The sequence below is a fragment of the Panulirus ornatus genome, chromosome 17 (assembly GCF_036320965.1).
Source record: "Panulirus ornatus isolate Po-2019 chromosome 17, ASM3632096v1, whole genome shotgun sequence".
In the NCBI taxonomy this organism is placed as follows: Eukaryota; Metazoa; Arthropoda; class Malacostraca; order Decapoda; family Palinuridae; genus Panulirus; species Panulirus ornatus.
Window position 1 is genome coordinate 29,594,335 of NC_092240.1, and position 22,576 is coordinate 29,616,910.

General features: G+C 40.3%; 1 protein-coding gene across 1 annotated transcript in view; it reads left to right on the forward strand.

The window, feature by feature from the left end:
* The window catches only part of LOC139754661 (ethanolamine-phosphate phospho-lyase-like), a 290,015-nt gene that overhangs the window by 255,190 nt on the left and 12,249 nt on the right, over positions 1 to 22,576 (forward strand). Inside the window, exons 9-10 of the mRNA XM_071672194.1 lie at positions 4,943 to 5,187; positions 19,065 to 19,223. Of these exons, the coding sequence (XP_071528295.1) occupies positions 4,943 to 5,187; positions 19,065 to 19,223 (404 nt within the window). The remainder of the gene's footprint in view (positions 1 to 4,942; positions 5,188 to 19,064; positions 19,224 to 22,576) is intronic.

Genomic DNA, 22,576 nt, shown 5'->3' on the forward strand with positions numbered 1-22,576 from the left:
CTTGACCCTCAACCCTACTGTACCTAATAACCTTGCTCTTATTCACATTTACTCTTAACTTTCTTCTTCCACACACTTTACCAAACTCAGTCACCAGCTTCTGCAGTTTCTCACATGAATCAGCCACCAGCGCTGTATCATCATATATATATATATATATATATATATATATATATATATATATATATATATATATATATATATATATATATATATATATATCCCTGGGGATAGGGGATTAAGAATACTTCCCACATATTCCCTGCGTGTCGTAGAAGGCGACTAAAAGGGGAGGGAGCGGGGGGCTGGAAATCCTCCCCTCTTTTTTTTTTTTTTAATTTTCCAAAAGAAGGAACAGAGGGGGCCAGGTGATGATATTCCAAAAAAGGCCCAATCCTCTGTTCTTAACGCTACCTCGCTATCGCGGGAAACGGCGAATAGTATGAAAAAAAAAAAATATATATACATATATATATATATATATATATATATATATATATATTTCTTTCTTTCTTTCAAACTATTCGCCATTTCCCGCATTAGCGAGGTAGCGTTAAGAACAGAGGACTGGGCCTTGAGGGAATACCCTCACCTGGCCCAATTCTCTGTTCCTTCTTTTGGAAAATTAAAAAAATAACGAGAGGGGAGGATTTCCAGCCCCCCGCTCCCTCCCCTTTTAGTCGCCTTCTACGACACGCAGGGAATACGTGGGAAGTATTCTTTCTCCCCTATCCCCAGGGATAATATATATATATATATATATATATATATATATATATATATATATATAAGTTAAGAGTAAATGTGAATAAGAGCAAGTTTATTAGGTACAGTAGGGTTGAGGGTCAATTCAATTGGGAGGTGAGTTTGAATGGAGAAAAACTGGAGGAAGTGAAGTGTTTTAGATATCTGGGAGTGGATCTGGCAGCGGATGGAACCATGGAAGCGGAAGTGGATCATAGGGTGGGGGAGGGGGCGAAAATTCTGGGAGCCTTGAAGAATGTGTGGAAGTCGAGAACATTATCTCGGAAAGCAAAAATGGGTATGTTTGAAGGAATAGTGGTTCCAACAATGTTGTATGGTTGCGAGGCGTGGACTATGGATAGAGTTGTGTACAGGAGGATGGATGTGCTGGAAATGAGATGTTTGAGGACAATGTGTGGTGTGAGGTGGTTTGATCGAGTAAGTAACGTAAGGGTAAGAGAGATGTGTGGAAATAAAAAGAGCGTGGTTGAGAGAGCAGAAGAGGGTGTTTTGAAATGGTATGGTCATATGGAGAGAATGAGTGAGGAAAGATTGACCAAGAGGATATATGTGTCGGAGGTGGAGGGAACGAGGAGAAGAGGGAGACCAAATTGGAGGTGGAAAGATGGAGTGAAAAAGATTTTGTGTGATCGGGGCCTGAACATGCAGGAGGGTGAAAGGAGGGCAAAGAATAGAGTGAATTGGAGCGATGTGGTATACCGGGGTTGACGTGCTGTCAGTGGATTTAATCAAGGCATGTGTATGGGGGTGGGTTGGGCCATTTCTTTCGTCTCTTTCCTTGCGCTACCTCGCAAACGCGGGAGACAGCAAGAAAAAAAAAAAAGTCCTTCTTTGCATATTCTATACCATGCTTCTTCTTATTTTGTATTGTAGCTTATGGCTGTTTTGTCTGCATATTTGAGAGAAGAGATCATTCTTGATATCACCAAACTGGTTTAGAAACTGTAAGGTTGTAAGTAAGTCACCTTTAACTCATCTGTTGTTCTACAGGGCAAGCTTATGGTCTGTACCCCCCCCCCATCGCAACTCAGCTCTCATAATTCTTACACGATATTTGCTTTCTCTTCTTGACCTGTAGTTATGGCGTACGATGCACTCTGATAGTTTGCTCTGCATTTCCTGGGCCTTTTATTGAAAAGCAATTCTTTTATCTTCTAGCAGACATTATGTCTCCTCTATAATTCTGTCAAGGAGGTGACTTCCAAGTCCCTCTCACCTTCAGACTTGTTTAGCTTATATTTTACTATATAGTACTTATGGTGAGGTGCCTGAGGATTGGCGGAATGCGTGCATAGTGCCATTGTACAAAGGCAAAGGGGATAAGAGTGAGTGCTCAAATTACAGAGGTATAAGTTTGTTGAGTATTCCTGGTAAATTATATGGGAGGGTATTGATTGAGAGGGTGAAGGCATGTACAGAGCATCAGATTGGGGAAGAGCATTGCGGTTTCAGAAGTGGTAGAGGATGTGTGGATCAGGTGTTTGCTTTGAAGAATGTATGTGAGAAATACTTAGAAAAGCAAATGGATTTGTATGTAGCATTTATGGATCTGGAGAAGGCATATGATAGAGTTGATAGAGATGCTCTGTGGAAGGTATTAAGAATATATGGTGTGGGAGCAAGTTGTTAGAAGCAGTGAAAAGTTTTTATCGAGGATGTAAGGCATGTGTACGTGTAGGAAGAGAGGAAAGTGATTGGTTCTCAGTGAATGTAGGTTTGCGGCAGGGGTGTGTGATGTCTCCATGGTTGTTTAACTTGTTTATGGATGGGGTTGTTAGGGAGGTAAATGCAAGAGTCCTGGAAAGAGGGGCAAGTATGAAGTCTGTTGGGGATGAGAGAGCTTGGGAAGTGAGTCAGTTGTTGTTCGCTGATGATACAGCGCTGGTGGCTGATTCATGTGAGAAACTGCAGAAGCTGGTGACTGAGTTTGGTAAAGTGTGTGGAAGAAGAAAGTTAAGAGTAAATGTGAATAAGAGCAAGGTTATTAGGTACAGTAGGGGTGAGGGTCAAGTCAATTGGGAGGTGAGTTTGAATGGAGAAAAACTGGAGGAAGTGAAGTGTTTTAGATATCTGGGAGTGGATCTGTCAGCCGATGGAACCATGGAAGCGGAAGTGGATCATAGGGTGGGGGAGGGGGCGAAAATTTTGGGAGCCTTGAAAAATGTGTGGAAGTCGAGAACATTATCTCGGAAAGCAAAAATGGGTATGTTTGAAGGAATAGTGGTTCCAACAATGTTGTATGGTTGCGAGGCGTGGGCTATGGATATAGATGTGCGCAGGAGGATGGATGTGCTGGAAATGAGATGTTTGAGGAAAATGTGTGGTGTGAGGTGGTTTGATCGAGTAAGTAACGTAAGGGTAAGAGAGATGTGTGGAAATAAAAAGAGCGTGGTTGAGAGAGCAGAAGAGGGTGTTTTGAAATGGTTTGGGCACATGGAGAGAATGAGTGAGGAAAGATTGACCAAGAGGATATATGTGTCGGAGGTGGAGGGAACGAGGAGAAGAGGGAGACCAAATTGGAGGTGGAAAGATGGAGTGAAAAAGATTTTGTGTGATCGGGGCCTGAACATGCAGGAGGGTGAAAGGAGGGCAAGGAATAGAGTGAATTGGAGCGATGTGGTATACAGGGGTTGACGTGCTGTCAGTGGATTGAATCAGGGCATGTGAAGCGTCTGGGGTAAACCATGGAAAGCTGTGTAGGTATGTATATTTGCGTGTGTGGACGTGTGTATGTACATGTGTATGGGGGGGGGGTTGGGCCATTTCTTTCGTCTATTTCCTTGCGCTACCTCGCAAATGCGGGAGACAGCGACAAAGTATAAAAAAAAAAAAAAAAGTACTTATATTAAGGCAATCTTTCAGTGTCTTGTCCCAATTGCTTTACTTTCAGTTGGGTTGAATTTCATCAGCTGTGCATCAGACCAACTTTAAAGTTTGTCTAGGTTCCCCAGTAAGTTAATGCATTGATGCAATCTTCATTATTCTTTATTTTCTTAAAACCCTAACATCATCTAGAAACATATTCAGCTTCTTAAGCCTTATCTTTCTAGTAAGCTATTTACTTAGATCTAGAAGAGCACTGGCTCCAGAAGAGAGCTTCATGGCATGTAATGAGAAGCCCCAACTTATTTTGAGAAGACTCATCTGACATGCATCCTTTGTTCTTTCCCATTAAGGTAATTTTCTGTACTATGAATTTGTCCCTTATTCCTGCCAAAGAAATGCATTTTTTTTTTGTACCGGCCTCCTGTGTGGTACAGTGTCACATGCTATTTGGCTGTCCAAGAATACAGTCCATCTCTCCTTTTCTGTTTGAAATTGAGATCAGTCTTGCACAGAAATGTTGGAGATTTCTCACAAAAGACTTCCTTTCCATAATTTTGTGATCTTAGTAAATTTATTGAAAAGTTTTGGATTATTCTTATCTTAATTTCTTTACTTCTTCCTCTCTTCTTGCAGACACACCTTACTCTCTTATTAACATTTTAAATGTTGAAGCTGTTGCTCCATTCGTATCTCCATAGTACATGTGTGTGTGTGTGTGTGTGTGTGTGTGTGTGTGTGTGTGTACATTGAAGTGAGTGATACTGAACTTGAATGTACAAGAACAGGTAGACTATGAAAGAGGACATATGTGATGATTGAAATTTTCGGGATGTATCAGAAGAGGATATTAACTTTTTAAATGTTGAAGCTGTTGCTCCATTCGTATCTCCATAGTACATGTGTGTGTGTGTGTTTACATTGAAGTGAGTGATACTGAAATTGAATGTACAAGAACAGGTAGACTATGAAAGAGGACATATGTGATGATTGAAATTTTCGGGATGTATCAGAAGAGGATACTAGAGAATTGATAACTGATTATATGCATTAGGAGTGTCAATTCTGTGAGGGTAAAGTATAGATGGTGGCATCACTGTTGCCTGACAGCCCTGCTTAGTATGCAGTTTGCATAATTAGGAAAAGGAAAACTGTGGAAGATTATTCACCTTTGAATGGTACTCCTTGAACTTTAAGGAATATTCTAAGATCATAATGATCATAAACCTGTCAAGTGAGATATATATTGATGTTATTTTGTTTGCATTTACTAAAGCTGATGCTTTAAGAAAACATATATGATTCCCAGCAACTAAATCATGAGCATTTATTTTATATTTTCCTGTCTTTACAGTTTGGAGGAAATCCAGTTGCTTGTGCAATTGGTATGGCAGTTTTGGATGTGATTGGAAATGAGAAACTGGTTCAAAGTGCTAAAGCTGTTGGAAAGTCATTACTAGAAAATCTTCAGGTACTAAAAACAAAGCATTCTTGTGTTGGAGATGTGCGAGGGATGGGTCTATGCTTAGGTATAGAGATTGTGGAAGACAGGTGTAGCCGGAAACCTGCAACCGAACTCACTCAAGCAATTGTTTACAGGTGAGAACTACCTTGTATACTTTTTGTTATATTATAAGTCCTTTAGATTTTTTTCATTTTGTGTAAAGCATTGTATTAACACTTAGATTTCATTTTTTTTCATTTCATGTATGTGACAGAAATCAAGGCATTTTCACATTTCTTACAAATTTATTATATGTTGATTAACTCTATTTTGCAAAGAAAAATGACAAAAGAAAGCTCACATTGTTTTTGTTATATTTCCAAAAATTTCAGTATAAAATTATAAAGATGTGAGACAAAAATTATGTAGAAATATGATTGTTTTGTATTTCCATTTCCAAAAAAGGAAACAGAAAAAAGAGCCAGGTGGGGACTGCTCATCCTCCTCAAAGACTAAGACTGGGGTATCTTAATGTATGTGGATGTAACTAAGATGATTAAAGAGGAGAGATAGGTAGTATGTTTGATGAAAGAATTCTGGATGTTCTGCTTTTGAATGAGACAAAGCTCAAAGGTAAAGGGGAAGAATGGTTTGGAAATGTCTTAGGAGTAAAGTCAGGGGTTGGTGAGGGCAAGGGTAAAGGGGAAGAATGGTTTGGAAATGTCTTAGGAGTAAAGTCTGACGTTGGTTAGAGGACACGAGCTAAGGAAGGACTAGTAGTAATCCTGAAGCAGGAAGTGTGACAGTGTAAGGAAGTAAATTTTAGATTGATGTTAGGAGAACTGAAAGTGGATGGCAAGAGATGGGTGATTATTGGTGCCTATGCACCTGGCCATGAGAAGAAAGATCATGAGAGGCAAGTGTTTTGGGAGCAGCTGAGTGAGTTTGTCAGCAGTTCTGATGTAAGAGACCAGGTATTAATGATGGGTGATTCAAATGCCAAGTAAGTAATGTGGCAGTTGAGGGTATAATTGGTGTGCATCGGGTATTCATTAGTATGAATGGAAACGGTGAAGAGCACTTGCAGTTGTGTGCTGAAAAAAGACTGATGATTGGGAACACTTCATTCAAAAAGTAGGCGATGGTCAATGAGCATTATTACTTTACATAGTAATTGATGTGCATGTAAAAGAGAGACTTTTAGATATAAATGTGCTGAAAGGGACAGCTAATGGGATGTCTGATCACTATCATGTAAAGGCAATGGTGAAGATTCGTAGAAGTTTTCGAAAGATTGGAAATGATGTCGTAGAGAAGAGAGTGGTGAGAGTAAGTGAGCTTGGGGAGACTTGTGTAAAGAAATACCAGGAGACTCTGAGTGTAGAACGGAAAAAGGTGAGAGCAAGTGAAGCAAGGGGAGCAAGTGAGGAATGGTAGATATTTATGGAAGTGATGTCATGGGCAAGAGACACATGTGGCATGCATAAGGTGGGAGATCAGCAGATTAGAAAGGGTAGTGCATTGTGGGATGAAGAAGTAAAATTGTTTGTGAAAATAAAGAGTTATATGGGCAGTAATTACAAGGAAAGGCTGCAAATGATGGGGATAGATGTAAGAGAAAGTGACAGGAGGTCAAGAGGAAGGTCTAGAGTTTGAAAAAGAAGACAGAAATGAGAGTTGAGGTGAGAGAATATCATTAAACTGTAAGGAAAATAAATGATGTTTTGGAATGAGGTAAATAATGTGTGGAAGACAAGAACAAATGGGAATGTCAGTGAAGGGGACAAAAGGGAAAGTGATAATGGGTAGTGAGGAAATGAGGAGGAAATGGATTAAATGTTTTGAAGGATTATTGAATGTATTAGATGATAGAGTGGCAGATGTAGGGAGTTTTGGTTGTAGTGGCATGAGACAGAAGAGGTGGTGAAAGCCTTGTGAGTGATGAAATACAGAAAGGTGGCGGGAGTGGATGGTATTGCAGTTGAATCTACTAAGAAAGAGGGTGACTGTGTTGTTGATTGGTTGGAAAGGATATTCATTGTATGTATGGACAGTGGTGAGGTGCCTAAGAATTGGTGGATGCATGTATAGTACCATTGTTTAAAGGCAATGGGGTTAAAGGTGAGTGTTCAAACTACAGAGGGATAAGGTTGTTGAGTATAACTTGTGGATTGAATGGGAGACCATTGATTGAAAGGGTGAAATGCATTTACAGAGCATCAGATTGGGGAGGAGTAATATGGTGTCAGAAGAGGTAAAGGATATGTGAATCAGTTGTTTGCTTTAAAGAATATGTGTGAGAAATACTTAGAAAAGCAGATGGATTTCTGTGGCAGGGGTGTATGATGTCATCATGCTTGTTTGATTTGTTTATGGATGGGGTGTTTAGGAGGAAAAATGCAAGAGTTTTGGAGAGGGGCAAGTATGCAGTCTGTTAGGGGTGAGAGGGCCTGGGAAATGAGTCAATTGTTGTTCGCTGATGATCCAGCTTTCATGTTCATGGCTGATTCGAGTGAGAAACTGGAGAAGTTGGTGACTGAGTTTGGAAAAGTGTGTGAAAGGAGAGAGTTGAGGATGAATGTAAATAAGAGCAAGGTTATTAGTTTCAGCAGGGTTGAAGGACTTGTTAGTTGGGATGTAAGTTTCAGTGGAGAAAAATTAGAGGAAGTGAAATGCTTTAGATATCTAGGAGTAAATTTAGCAGTGAATAGAACCATGGAAGTGGAAGTAAGTCACAGGGTGGGGGAGAGGGTGAAGGGTCTGGGAGCAGTGAAGAATGGATGCAAGGGGAGAATTTTATCTTAGAGAGCAAAAATGGATATGCTTGAAGGAATAGTAGTTCCTACAACATTATATGGTTGCAAGGCATGAGCTGTACATAGGGTTGTATGAAGGAGGGTGGATGTGTTGGAAATGAAATGTTTGAGGACATATGTGGTGTAAGGTGGTTTGATTGATGAAGTATTGAAATGGTAAGAGAGATGTGTGGTGATAAAAAGAGTGTAGTTAAGAAAGCGGAAGAGGGTTTTTTGATTGATTGAGTAATGAAACGGTAAAAGAGATGTGTGGTGATAAAAAGAGTGTGGTTGAGAAAGCAGAAGAGGGTGTGCTGAAATGATTTGGTGCATATGGAGAGAATGAGAGGAAAGGTTGACAAAGGGGATATATGTGTCAGAGATGAGGGAACAAGGAGAAGTGGGAGATCAAATTGGAGGTGGAAGGATGGAGTGGAAAAGATTTTGAGTGACTGGGGCCTGAACATAGAAGAGCGTGAGAGGCATGCAAGGAATAGAGTGAATTGGAACGATATGGTTTACTAGGGTCGACTTGCTGTCAATAGACTGAACCTGGGCATGTGAAATGTCTGGAGTAAACCATGGAAAGGTCTGTGGGGCCAGGATGTGCATAGGGAGCTGAAGTATCAGTGCATTACACATAACAGCTAGAGACTGAGTGTGAAAGTATGTGGTCTTTTTGTTTCCTATGTAGTGGGTTGGCACAGGGAATGGATTTGAAGGCAAGCAAGTATGAATATGTATGTATGTATATGATATGTGTATGTCTGTGTATATGTATGTATATGTATGTGATATATTCGTTTATTTTTTATTTATTATACTTTGTCACTGTCTCCTGTGTTAGCGAGGTAGTGCAAGGAAACAGAAGAAATAATGGCCGAACCCACCCATATACACATGTATATACATAAATGCCCACACACACACATATACATGCCTATACATTTCAACATATACATACACAGACATATACATATATACACATATACATATTCATACTTGCTGCCTTCATCCATTCCTGTTGCCACCCCGCCACATATAGAATGGCACACCTCTCCCCCCATGCGTGTACAAGGTAGCACTAGGAAAAGACAACAAAGACCAAATTCATTCACACTCAGTCTCTTGCTGTCATGTGTAATGTGTTAGTGAGGTAGCACAAGGAAACAGATGAGGAATTGCCCAGCCCACTCGCATACACATGTATATACATAAATGTCCACACATGTACATATACATACATATACATTTCACTGTATACATACATATACATACACAGACATATACATGTATACACATGTACATATTCATACTTGCTCCCTTCATCCATTCCCATCGCCACCCTGCCACATGAAATAGCATCCCCCCTCCTCCAGTGATGGTAGCGCCAGGAACAAACAAAAGGCCACATTCATTAACGCTCAGTCTCTAGATGTCATATGTAATGCACCGAAACCACACACACACACACACACACACACACACACACACACACACTCATATGCATATATATTTATTTATTTATTATACATTGTCGCTGTCTCCCGTGTTAGCAAGGTAGCGCAAGGATACAGACGAAAGAATGGCCCAACCCACCCACATACAAATGTATATACATACACGTCCACACACGCACATATACATACCTATACATCTCAATGTATACAAATATATACACACAGACATATACATATATACACATGTACATAATTCATATTGTCTGCCCTTATTCATTCCTGTCGCCACCCTGCCACACATGAAATGAAAACCCTCTTTCCCCACATGTGCGCGAGATAGTGCTAGGAAAAGACAACAAAGGCCACATTCGTTCACACTCAGTCTCTAGCTGTCATGTATAATGCACCGAAACCACAGCTCCCTTTCCACATCCAGGCCCCACAAAACTTTCCATGGTTTACCCTAGAAGCTTCAAATGCCCTGGTTCAATCCATTAACAGCACGTCGACCCCGGTATACCACATCGTTCCAATTCACTCTATTCCTTACACGCCTTTTACCCTCCTGCATGTTCAGGCCCTGATCACTCAAAATCTTTTTCACTCCATCTTTCCACCTCCAATTTGGTCTCCCACTTCTCCTCGTTCCCTCCACCTCTGACACGTATATCCTCTTTGTCAATCTTTCCTCACTCATTCTCTCTATGTGACCAAACCATTTCAAAACACCCTCTTCTGCTCTCTCAACCACACTCTTTTTATTACCACACATCTATCTTGCCCTTTCATTACTTACTTGATCAAACCACCTCACATCACCCACATATTGTCCTCAACCATTTCATTTCCAGCACATCCAGTGGGGAGTGCTCATCCTCCTCTAAGGTTCAGATTGGGGTGTCTAAATGAGTGTGGATGTAATCAAGATGAGAAAAAAGGAGAGATAGGTAGTATGTGTGAGGAAAGGAACCTGGATGTTTTGGCTCTGAGTGAAATGAAGCTCAAGGGTAAAGGGGAAGAATGGTGTGGGAATGTCTAGGGAGTAAATTCGAGGACTAGTGAGAGGACAAGAGCAAGGGAAAGAGTAGCACTACTCCTGAAACAGGAGTGGTGGGAGTATGTGATAGAGTGTAAGAGAGTAAACTCTAGATTAATATGGGTAAAATTAAAAGTTGATGGAGAGAGATGGGTGATTATTGGTGCATATGCACCTAGGCAAAAGAAGAAAGATCATGAGAGGCAAGTGTTTTGGGAGCAGCTGAGTGAATGTGTTAGTAGTAGTTTTGATGCGATACCCGGTTATAGTGATGGGTGATTTGAATGCAAAGGTGAGTAATGTAGCATTTGAGGGAATAATTGGTGTACATGGGGTGTTCAGTGTTGTAAATGGAAATAGTGAAGAGCTTGTAGGTTTATGTGCTGAAAAAGGACTGGTGATAGGGAATACCTGGTTTAAAAAGAGAGATATACATAAGTATACGTATGTAAGTAGGAGGGATGGCCAGAGAGCATTATTGGAGTATGTGTTAATTGATAGGCATGGGAGAGAGAGACTTTTGGATGTTAATGTGCTGAGAGGAAATTATGTGGGAGGGTATTGATTGAGAGGGTGAAGGCACATACAGAGCATCAGATTGGGGAAGAGCAGTGTGGTTTCAGAAGTGGTAGAGGATGTGTGGATCAGGTGTTTGCTTTGAAGAATGTATGTGAGAAATACTTAGAAAAGCAAATGGATTTGTATGTAGCATTTATTTATCTAGAGAAGGAATATGATAGAGTTGATACAGATGCTCTGTGGAAGGTATTAAGAATATATGGTGTGGGAGGCAAGTAGTTAGAAGCAGTGAAAAGTTTTTATCGAGGATGTAAGGTATGTGTACGTGTAGGAAGAGAGGAAAGTGATTGGTTCTCAGTGAATGTAAGTTTGCGGGAGGGGTGTGTGATGTCTCCATGGTTGTTTAGTTTGTTTATGGATGGGGTTGTTAGGGAGGTGAATGCAAGAGTCTTGGAAAGAGGGGCAAGTATGCAGTCTTTGTGGATGAGAGAGCTTGGTAAGTGAGTCAGTTGTTGTTCGCTGATGATAAAGAGCTGGTGGCTGATTCATTTGAGAAACTGCAGAAGCTGGTGACTGAGTTTTGTAAAGTGTGTGAACAAAGAAAGCTGAGAGTAAATATGAATAAGAGCAAGGTTATTGGGTACAGTGCGGGTTGAGGGTCAAGTCAATTGGGAGGTACGTTTGAATGGAGGAAAACTGGAGGAAGTGAAGCCTTTTAGATATCTGGGAGTGGATTTGGCAGCGGATGGAACCATGGAAGCGGAAGTGAATCATAGGGTAGGGGAGGGGGCGAAAGTTCTGGGAGCGTCTAAGAATGTGTGGAAGTCATGAACATTATCTTGGAAAGCAGAAATGGGTATGTTTGAAGGAATAGTGGTTCCAGTGATGTTATATGGTTGCGAGGCGTGGGCTATAGATAGAGTTGTGCGCAGGAGGGTGGATGTGCTGGAAATGAGATGTTTGAGGACAATATGTAGTGTGAGGTGGTTTGATCGAGTAAGTAATAATAGGGTAAGAGAGATGTGTGGTGATAAAAAGAGTGTGGTTGAGAGTGCAGAAGAGGGTGTTTTGAAATGGTTTGGTCACATGGAGAGAATGAGTGAGGGAAGACTGACCAAGAGGATATGAGTCAGAGGTGGAGGGAACGAGGAGAAGTGGGAGACCAAATTGGAGGTGGAAAGATGGAGTGAGAAAGATTTTGAGTGATCGTGGCCTGATCATGCAGGAGGGTGAAAGGCGTGCAAGGAATAGAGTGAATTGGAACGATGTGGTATACCGGTTTCGACGTGCTGTCAGTGGATTGAATCAGGGCATGTGAAGCATCTGGGGTAAACCATGGAAAATTCTGTGGGGCCTGGATGTGGAAAGGGAGCTGTGGTTTCGGTGCATTATTACATGACAGCCGGAGACTGAGTGTGAATGTATGTGGCCTTTGTTGTCTTTTCCTAGCATTACCTTGCGCACATGCAGGGGAAGGGGGTTGTTATTTCATGTGTGGCTGGGTGGCAATGGGAATGAATAAAGGCAGACAGTATGAATTATGTACAAGTGTATATATGTATACGTCTGTGTGTGTATATATTTGTATACATTGAGATGCATAGGTGTGTATATTTGCGTATGTGGACGTGTATGTATATACATGTGTATATACATACATTCACTGAGAACCAATCACTTGCCTCTTTTCCTACTCGTACACATGCCTTACATCCTCGATAGAAACTTTTCAGTTTCTAGCAACTTGCCTCCCACACCGTACATTCTTAATACCTTCCACAGAGCATCTCTATCAACTCTTATCATATGCCTTCTCCAGATCCATAAATGCTACATACAAATCCATTTGCTTTTCTAAGTATTTCTCACATACATTTTTCAAAGCAAACACCTGATCCACACACCGTGTACCACTTCTGAAACCACACTTCCCTTCCCTAATCTGATGCTCTGTACATGCTTTCACCCTCTCAATCAATACCCTCCCATATAGTTTCCCAGGAACACTCAACAAACTGATATCTCTGTAATTTGAGCACTCACCTTTATCCCCTTTACCTTTGTACCATGGCCCTATGCATGCATTCCGCCAATCCTCAGGCACCTCACCATGAGTCATACATACAGTAAATATCCTTACCAACCAGTTAACAACATAGTCACCCCTTTTTTTTAATAAATTCCATTGCAATACCATCCAAACATGCTGCCTTGCTGGCTTTCATCTTAAGCAAAGCTTTTACTACGTCTTTACTGTTCACCAAATCATTCTCCCTAACCCTCTCACTTCGCACATCACCTCGACCAAAACACCCTATATCTGCCACTCTATCATCTAACACATTCAACAAACCTTCAAAATACTCACTCCATCTCCTCATATCACCACTACTTGTTATTGCCTCCCCATTAGCCCCCTTCACTGATGTTCCCATTTGTTCTCTTGTCTTACGCACTTTATTTACCTCCTTCCAAAACATCTTTTTATTCTCCCTAGAATACAATGAAACTCTCTCACCCCAACTGTCATTTGCCCTCTTTTTCACCTCCTGCACTTTTCTCTTGACCTCCTGCCTCTTTCTTTTATACATCTCCCAGTCATTTGCACTGTTTTACTGCAAAAATCATCCAAATGCCTCTCTCTTCTCTTTCACTAATCTTACTTCTTCATCCCACCATTCATTACCCTTTTTAATCTGCCCACCTCCCACGCTTCTCATGCCAGAAGCATCTTTTGCGCAAGCCATCACTGCTTCCCCAAATACATCCCATTCCTCCCCCACTCCCCTTATGTCCTTTGCTCTCACCTTTTTCCATCCTGTACTCAGTCTCTCCTGGTACTTCCTCACACAAGTCTCCTTCCCAAGCTCAACTTACTCTCACCACTCTCTTCACCCCAACACTCTCTCTTATTTTCTGAAAACCTTTACAAATCTTCACCTTCGCCTCCACAAGATAATGATGAGACATCCCTCCAGTTGCACCTCTCAGCGCATTAACATCCAAAAGTCTCTCTTTCACGTGCCTATCAATTAACATGTAATCCAATAACGCCCTCTGGCCATCTCTCCTACTTACATACATATACCTATGTATATCTCTCTTTTTAAACCAGGTATTCCTAATCACCGTCCTTTTTCAGCACACAAATCTACAAGCTTTTCACCATTTGCATTTACAACACTGAACACCCCATGTACACCAATTTTTACCTCAACTACCACATAACTCACCTTTGCATCCAAATCACCCATCACTACAACCGGTCTCGTGCATCAAAACTACTAACACACTCACTTAGCTGCTTCCAAAATACTTGCCCCTCATGGTCTTTCTTCTCATGCCCAGGTGCATAGGCACCAATAATCACCCATCTCTATCCATCCACTTTCAGTTTTACAAAGAAGTTTTATGTCAGAGGTGGAGGGAACGAGGAGAAATGGGAGACCAAATTGGAGGTGGAAGGATGTAGTGAAAAAGATTTTGAGAGATTGGGGCCTGAACATGCAGGAGGATGAAAGGTGTGCAACGAATAGAGTGAATTGGAACGATGTGGTATATCGGGTATGATGTGCTGTCAATGTATTGAACCAGGGCATGTGAAGCGTTTGGGGTAAACCATGGAAAGTTTTGTGGGGCCTGGATATGGAGAGGGAGGTGTGGTTTCCATGCATTATACATGACAGCTAGAAAGTATAATAAATAAGATTTTTTTTTTTCATACTTTGTCACTGTCTCCCGCGTTAGCGAGGTAGTGCGAGGAAACAGACGATAGAATGGCCCATCCCACCCTCATACACATGTATATACATACACGTCCACACATGCACATATACATACCTATACATTTCAAGGTATTCATACATATACATACACAGACATATACATATATATACACATGTACATAATTCATACTTGCTGCCTTTATTCATTCCCGCCGCCACCCCGCCACACATGAAATGACACACCCTTCCCCCCGCACGTGTGCAAGGTAGCACTAGGAAAAGACAACAATGGCCACATTCGTTCACACTTAGTCTCTAGCTGTCATGTATAATGCACCGAAACCACAGCTCCCTTTCCACATCCAGGCCCCACAAAACTTTCCATGGTTTACCCTAGACGCTTCACATGCCCTGGTTCAATACATTGACAGCACGTCGCCTCCATATACCACATTGTTCCAATTCACTCTATTTCTTGCACTCCTTTCATTCTTCTGTATGTTCAGGCCCTGATTACTCAAAATCTTTTTCATTCCATCCTTTCACCTCCACTTTGGTTTCCCACTTCTTGTTCCCTGCACCTCTGACACATATATCCTCTTGGTCAATCTTTCCTCACTCATTCTTTCCATGTGTCCAAATCATTTCAACACAGCCTCTTCTGCTCCATCAACTACGCTCTTTTTATTGCCACATATCTCTCTTACCCTTACGTTATATAATCAAACCACCTCACACCACATTTTGTCCTCAAACATTTCATTTCCTGTACATCCAACCTCCTCTGCACAATCATATCTGTAGCCCATTTCTTGCAACCCTTTCATTACTTACTCGATCAAACCACCTTATACCACATATTATTCTGAAACATTTCATTTCCAACACATCCACCCTCCTCTGCACAAGTCTTTCTATAGCCCATGCCTTGCAACCTTATAACATTGTTGGAACCACTATTCCTTCAAACATTACCATTTTTGATCTCCAAGATAATGTTTTTGCCTTTAACACTCCAGAACCTTTGCCTTTAACACTCCCAGAACCTTTGCACCCTCCCCATCTTTTGACTCACTTCCACTTTCATGGTTCCATCAGCTGGTAAGCCCACTCCCAGGTATCACTTCCTCCAGTTTTTCTCCATTCAAATCTCCCTCCCAATTAACTTGTCCCTCAACCCTCCCGAACCTAGTAACTTTGCTCTTCTTCACATTTACTCTCAACTTGCTTCTTTCATGCGCTTAAGCAAACTCAGTCACCAACCTCAGCAGTTTCTCACCGGAATCAGCCATTAGTGCTGTATCATCAGCGAACAACAACTGACGCTTCCCAAGACCTTTCATCCACAACAGACTGCATACTTACCTCTCTCTCCAAAACTCTTGCATTCACCTCCCTAACCACCCAATCCATAAACAAATTAAACAACCATGGAGAGATCACGCACCCCTGCCACAGACCGACATTCATTGGGGATTAATCACTTTCCTTTCTTCGTGCACATGCCTTACATCCTTGATAAAAACTTTTCACTTTTTCTAGCAACTTAATTCCCACACCATTTACTCTTAAAAGCTTCCACAAAGCATATCTATCAACCCAATCATATATCTTTTCCAGATCCACAGATGCTACATACAGATCCATCTGTTTTTCTAAGTTTTCCTCACATACATTCTTCAAAGGAAACACCTTATCCACACATCCTCTACTACTTCTGAAATCACACTGCTCTTCCCCAATCTGATGCTCAATACATGTCTTTACCCTCTCAGTCAATACTCTCCCATATAATTTTCCAGAAATAGCCAACAAACTTATGCCTCTGTGATTTGAACACTCACCTTTATCCCCTTTCCCTTTTTACAGTGGCACTATGCATATTTTCTGCCAATCCTCTGGCACTTCACCATGATTCATTCATACATTGAATACCCTTACCAACCAATCAACAACACAGTCATGTCATTTTTTAATAAATTCCACTGTAATGCCATCCAAACCCCACTGCCTTGCTGGCTTTCATCTTATGCAAAGGCTTCACTACCTCTTCTATATTTACCAAACCATTCTCCCTGACCCTCTCACTTTGCACAACACCCCAAGCAAAACACTCTATATCTGCCACTCTTTCATTAGACATATTCAAGAAACCTTCAAAATACTCACATCATCTCCTTCTCACTTCATCACTACTTGTTATTACCCCATTTGCCCCCTTCACTGATGTTCCCATTTGCACTTTTGTCTTACGCATGTCATTTACCTCTTTGCAAAACATCTTTTTATTTTCCCAAAAATTTAATGATACTGTCTCACCCCAACTCTCATTAGCCCTCTTTTTCACCTCTAGCACCTTTCTCTTGACCTCCTGCCTCTTTCTTTTATATATCTCCCAGTCATTTGCACTGCTTCCTTACAAAAATCATCCAAACACCTCTCTCTTCTCTTTCACTAACAATCTTACTTCTTCATCCCACCACTCACTACCCTTTCTAATCTGCCTACCTCCCACCTTTCTCATGCCACATGCACGTTTTGTGCATGCCATCACTGCCTCTCTAAGTACATCCCATTCCTCCCCCTCTTCCCTTACATCATTTTCTCTCACCTTTTTCCATTCTGCACTCAATCTCTCCTGGTACTTCCTTACAGAACTCTCCTTGTGTATGTGAGTGGATGTGCCTTTCTTCATCCGTTTCCTGGTGATTCCTCATTAATGAGTGAAACGCGATCAATTATGAAAAAAGAATGGGGTTTAAAATTATAATAAGATTCTCAAATAGATTGTTGAAATATTATGGAGTATCATATTGTCACATTGTTTGATGTATCTCTGAGTATCACTTAATGTATGGGACAGCTTTCCTATATTCACTTTGATACACATGTAAACTAGAGTATGGCCAGATGGCCATAAACATTATTTATCCGGCAGTTTTATAATAGTCCAAGTACAGTCAGAAGAATGGAAGATCATCAGTAATCCAGAGTCAGAGTAATTACAAGATTGATTTTTTGTATATATGTATGATAGCCATTTCCCATGTTAGTGAGGTAGCACCTGGAGGAGATGAAGGCTGCATCTGCTTACATCCTTTGTCTAACTCTCATGTATAATGCAACAAAACCACAGTTCCTTTTCCAAAACTATTCCCCCATGGTTTAGCCCAGATGCCTCACATGCCCTGGTTCAACCGAATGAGAGCACTTTGATCCCAGTATACCACATTGTTCTAATTCACTATCCTATGAGCACCTTTGGCCTTACATGTATAGGCTCTGATTGCTAAGAATTTTTTTTTTTTTACTCCATCCTCTTATCTCTCATGTGGTCTCCCCATTCTCCTTGTTCCCTCAACTTCTGACATATGTATCCTCTATGTCAGCCTTTTTTCACTCATTCAGATCATTTCAGCACACCCTTCTCTGCCCCCTCAACCACAGTCTCTTTATTGCCACATCATTAATGTCACCAAATACTTTGGAAAATGTCACACCAAACCTGGAGTAGAATAATTCTCTTGTCATAAATCTCATTGGATACATTAGTAATGTAACCTTATAAAAGGTACATGTAATGTAATTCTGTATAGTCATGGAATGAATATGTATGCAACAGAAACGTATCTATACTTTAGATAAATCCTAAGCTACATAGAGGTGACGAGACTTTATGGACACCCTTTTTGTGAAGATTTGTTTTGTAGTCACATACTTTGTCATCAACAAATTATACAACATAGTCGTCAGTGTCTTCATAATTACAAGAAAGTGTATCACCTCACACTGTCGATATAAACATTTGTAAGCTATAAAGTTTCTTAAATCTAGTTAACCACACTTGAGATGATTCACACAGATTTTATAATACCAGTTCATTGTAGAACATCTTATCATGCCCAGTCAACATCAGTCCAGAGATAGCCAGCCCCCCTCTTTTATGCTTATGAAACTGTTGATATAAAACATCCATATTGTTAATGTTTGCGTCATACAAAGTTTCATGCTTACTCATATCACTGCTTGCAAGAAACATTGGTATTTGATATTTTCTCTTTCTGATTCGTGAGGTTATAGATTCTTTAAAGTACTTACATGGTAATCATCTCTAAGGTTCTTCACAGATTTATCTTTTTCAAGTTGCTTTTATAATTTAACTTTCTTTAAAATTCAGAGTGAATTATGTTTATGTTTTGCATCATGAGATCATTGGGGCTACTTGCTAGTATTTTTGAAAACATTAGAATCATTTATGTGGAACAGAATTATGAAAAAACATCATTGACCATCATACATTGAAACATCCCCTGTAGATACTAACTTGGTATTCCTAGTTTTTTGAGAAATTTTTCTCGTTTATTAGCTTGTGCAATTCATCAGTAAGAATGGCTCATTTTCTGGTGAAACTAGATTTTTTTAGAGTCCTTGATTTATGAGGAGGCACTCATATCTATATAGTATTTCATTATTAATCACTGTCTTTTCCCTCTCTAGGTTAAAAGAGGATCATCATGTCTTGGTTCAGTCTCAGGGACCAAGCCGTAATGTCATTACAGTGACCCCACCTATGTGCTTCACTCAGCTCAATGCTCGTTCTCTTTTTAATGCTCTTGATGCTGTCCTAACAACATGTGCCCAAGAAGGTATTATAAAGTAAGTAGTATTATGCATTTGTGGAATATAAAGGCTTTGGTGATTTTCATTAGAACTGAGATAAACCTGTGATTTGTATGCATATTTTCTCTGTGTCTTTATCTGATTTACTGTTTCCTAGCTCATAACTGCTGATAGTTCGTACATTACCTCCCCCTCAAACAGTGGATATAATGACCCTAATCAAGTCCATCCAGACTTCATATCCTCTTGAATACTCCAGTTCAGTACTTATTTTTGGTCTTCTTTTTACACTTATGCCCTACCATATTCTTCTTGCTTATTTGTATGCTTACCTTACTGGCCTTTTCATATATTCAACCACAATCTTTCTCATGTTCAGTTGTTTGTATACCAGTCCTAAGAAAAATTAATGCATACTGAAAAAATTTAGATGAATTGACCAACTATCTAAAGTTGGAAGACCTTGGTTGTACCTTTCCACCTGTCTCATTTTGGTAGGCTTCTTAATGAGTCTGCATATACATTTTAGGGAAAAAAAAAAGTGGCCCATGTGGAACGTCCCCTCTGTAAGTACCATTCAAAATAGATCTATCTCATCTAAAAACATTTTTTGTTAACTGTTGGAGTATGTGCAATAAAATCTCAGAGTAAAGAGACAGCAGTGTTAGAAGGAAATTATGACAAGATTGTCTATTCCGAATCTTGTTTAGACATCAGAAATAAAGATTTTCTTGCCAAATATGCAATTTTAGGGTGCACTGTTTAATAGTGATTGGGTAACAAAGTAGGCATTGGTATCTTGTTCTTTGTTAAAGCTTGTGTAGATCCCATTGTAAAAATTGTTTTATCCCTTGAGAATGTTGACTTCATTTATGTAGAAATGAAAGATTAAACTTCATAGGAAAATGACAGTGAGACCAGTTTATAGGATCCCCTGCACAGGAACCAGATTTAAAAGAAAGATTTTAAGATCAGTTAGCAGAAATTTGTAATTCTATCAAAGTAGGAGATTTTAACATACTGGTATCTAATTAGGATAATCCCTTTTCAGTAGCTCCAGGTATTAGACAGGAAATCTACTTGCAGTGAGAATGTATTACATTTAGTTTTTACTACAAATGAGGATTTCTTTAATAATGATGAAGTTGGAGAAAAGATGGTACAAGTGACCACCAACAAATTACTTTTGGGCTCACTTTCAGCACTGCATTGTTCATCAACATGACATTTGCAAAGATTAATTGATTTTGAATTTGTATATTTCAACTCTCTTAAAGGGGAAACAGATGAAGGAGTCATGCAGGGACTGCTCATCCTCCTCAAAGGCTCAGATTGGGGTGTCTAAATGTGTGTGGATGTAACCAAGATGAGAAAAAAGGAGAGATAGGAACTATGTTTGAAGAAAGGAACCTGGATGTTTTGGTTTTGAGTGAAACAAAGCTCAAGGGTAAAGGGGAAGAGTGGTTTGGGAATGTCTTGGGAATAAAATCAGGGGTTAGTGAGAGGACAAGAACAAAGGAAGGAGTAGCACTACTCCTGAAGCAGTTGTCGGAATATGTGATAGAGTGTAAGAAAGGAAACTCTTCATTGATATGGGTAAAAGTGAAATTGGATGGAGAGAGATGGGTGATTATTGGGCCCATGCACTTGCTCATGAGAAGAGAGATCATGAGAGGCAAGTGTTATGGGAGCAGCTTAATGAGTGTGTTAGCAGCTTTGATGCATGAGACTGGGTTATAGAGATGGGTGATTTGAATGCAAAACTGAGTAAAGTGGCTGTTGAGGGTATAATTGGTGTACATGGGGTGTTCAGTGTTTTAAATGGAAATGGTGAAGAGCTTATAGATTTGTGTGCTGAAAAAGGACTGGTGATTGGGAATACCTGGTTTAGAAAGAGAGATATACATAAGTATTCTTATGTGAGCAGGAGAGATGGCCAGAGGGTGTTATTGGATTACGTGTTCGTTGATAGGCATGTACAAGAGACTTTGGGATGTTACTGTGCTGAGAGGGACAGCTGGAGGGATGTCTGATCACTATCTTGTGAAGACTTGTAGAGGTTTTCAGAAAAGAAGAGAGAATGTTGGTGAGAAGAGAGTGGTGAGAGTAAGTGAGCTTGGAAAGGAGACTTGTGTGAGGAAATACCAGGAGAGATTGAGTGCAGAATGGCAAAAGGTGAGAGCAAATGAGGTAAGGGGAGTGGGGGAGGAATGGGATGTATTTGGGGAAGCAATGATGGCTTGTGCAAAAGATGCATGTGGCATGAGAAAGGTGAGAGGTGGGCAGATTAGAAAGGGTAATGAATGTTGGGATGAAGAAGTAAGATTGTTAAAGAGGAGAGAGAGGCATTTGATGATTTTTGCAGGGAAGGGATGCATATGACTGGGAAAGGTATAAAAGAAAGCAGCAAGAGGTCAAGAGAAAGGTGCCTTCATCCATTCCCGTCAATACCCTGCCCCTCAGGTAAAAAGCATCGCTATCCCCTGCTTCAACAAAGAAGTGCCAGGAATACAGACAAAAATGCCCCATTCATTGGCATTCAGTCTCTAGCTGTCATGTGTAATATAGCAGCCTATTAAATATAATAACTGTACTGACCAAGCTTGCATCAACTACAGCTCAGTCATTGATCAAGTTCAACTATAAAGTACGTGTTCTAACTGGTAAATGAGAGGGACTTGAGAATCAATATTGCACCTAACAAGTCACTAAAGCCTCATGTTAGAACTGTAAAGGATTCAATTTTTCAGTCATGTCTATTCCTAATGTCTGTGATAGTTACAATTTGTTTATATAAATGCATGCTTGCATGCATACACAGTATATGTGCTGTTTATGTTATGAATTGACACATATGATTTTGTTAATTTATTCATCATTATTATTATACTTGATTGCCGTTTCCTGCATCAGCAAGGTAGCGCCAGGAAACAGACGAAGAAAGAATGGCCACTCCACTTATATACACACATATATATATATACATAAATGCTCATACATGCACATATACATACATACACATATCAACATATACATACATATACATATATACACATGTACGTATACATACACATTTTTTTTTTTTTGCTTTGTCGCTGTCTCCCGTGTTTGCGAGGTAGCGCAAGGAAACTGACGAAAGAAATGGCCCAACCCACCCCCATACACATGTATATACATACGTCCACACACGCAAATATACATACCTACACAGCTTTCCATGGTTTACCCCAGACGCTTCACATGCCCTGATTCAATCCACTGACAGCACGTCAACCCCGGTATACCACATCGATCCAATTCACTCTATTCCTTGCCCTCCTTTCACCCTCCTGCATGTTCAGGCCCCGATCACACAAAATCTTTTTCCCTCCATCTTTCCACCTCCAATT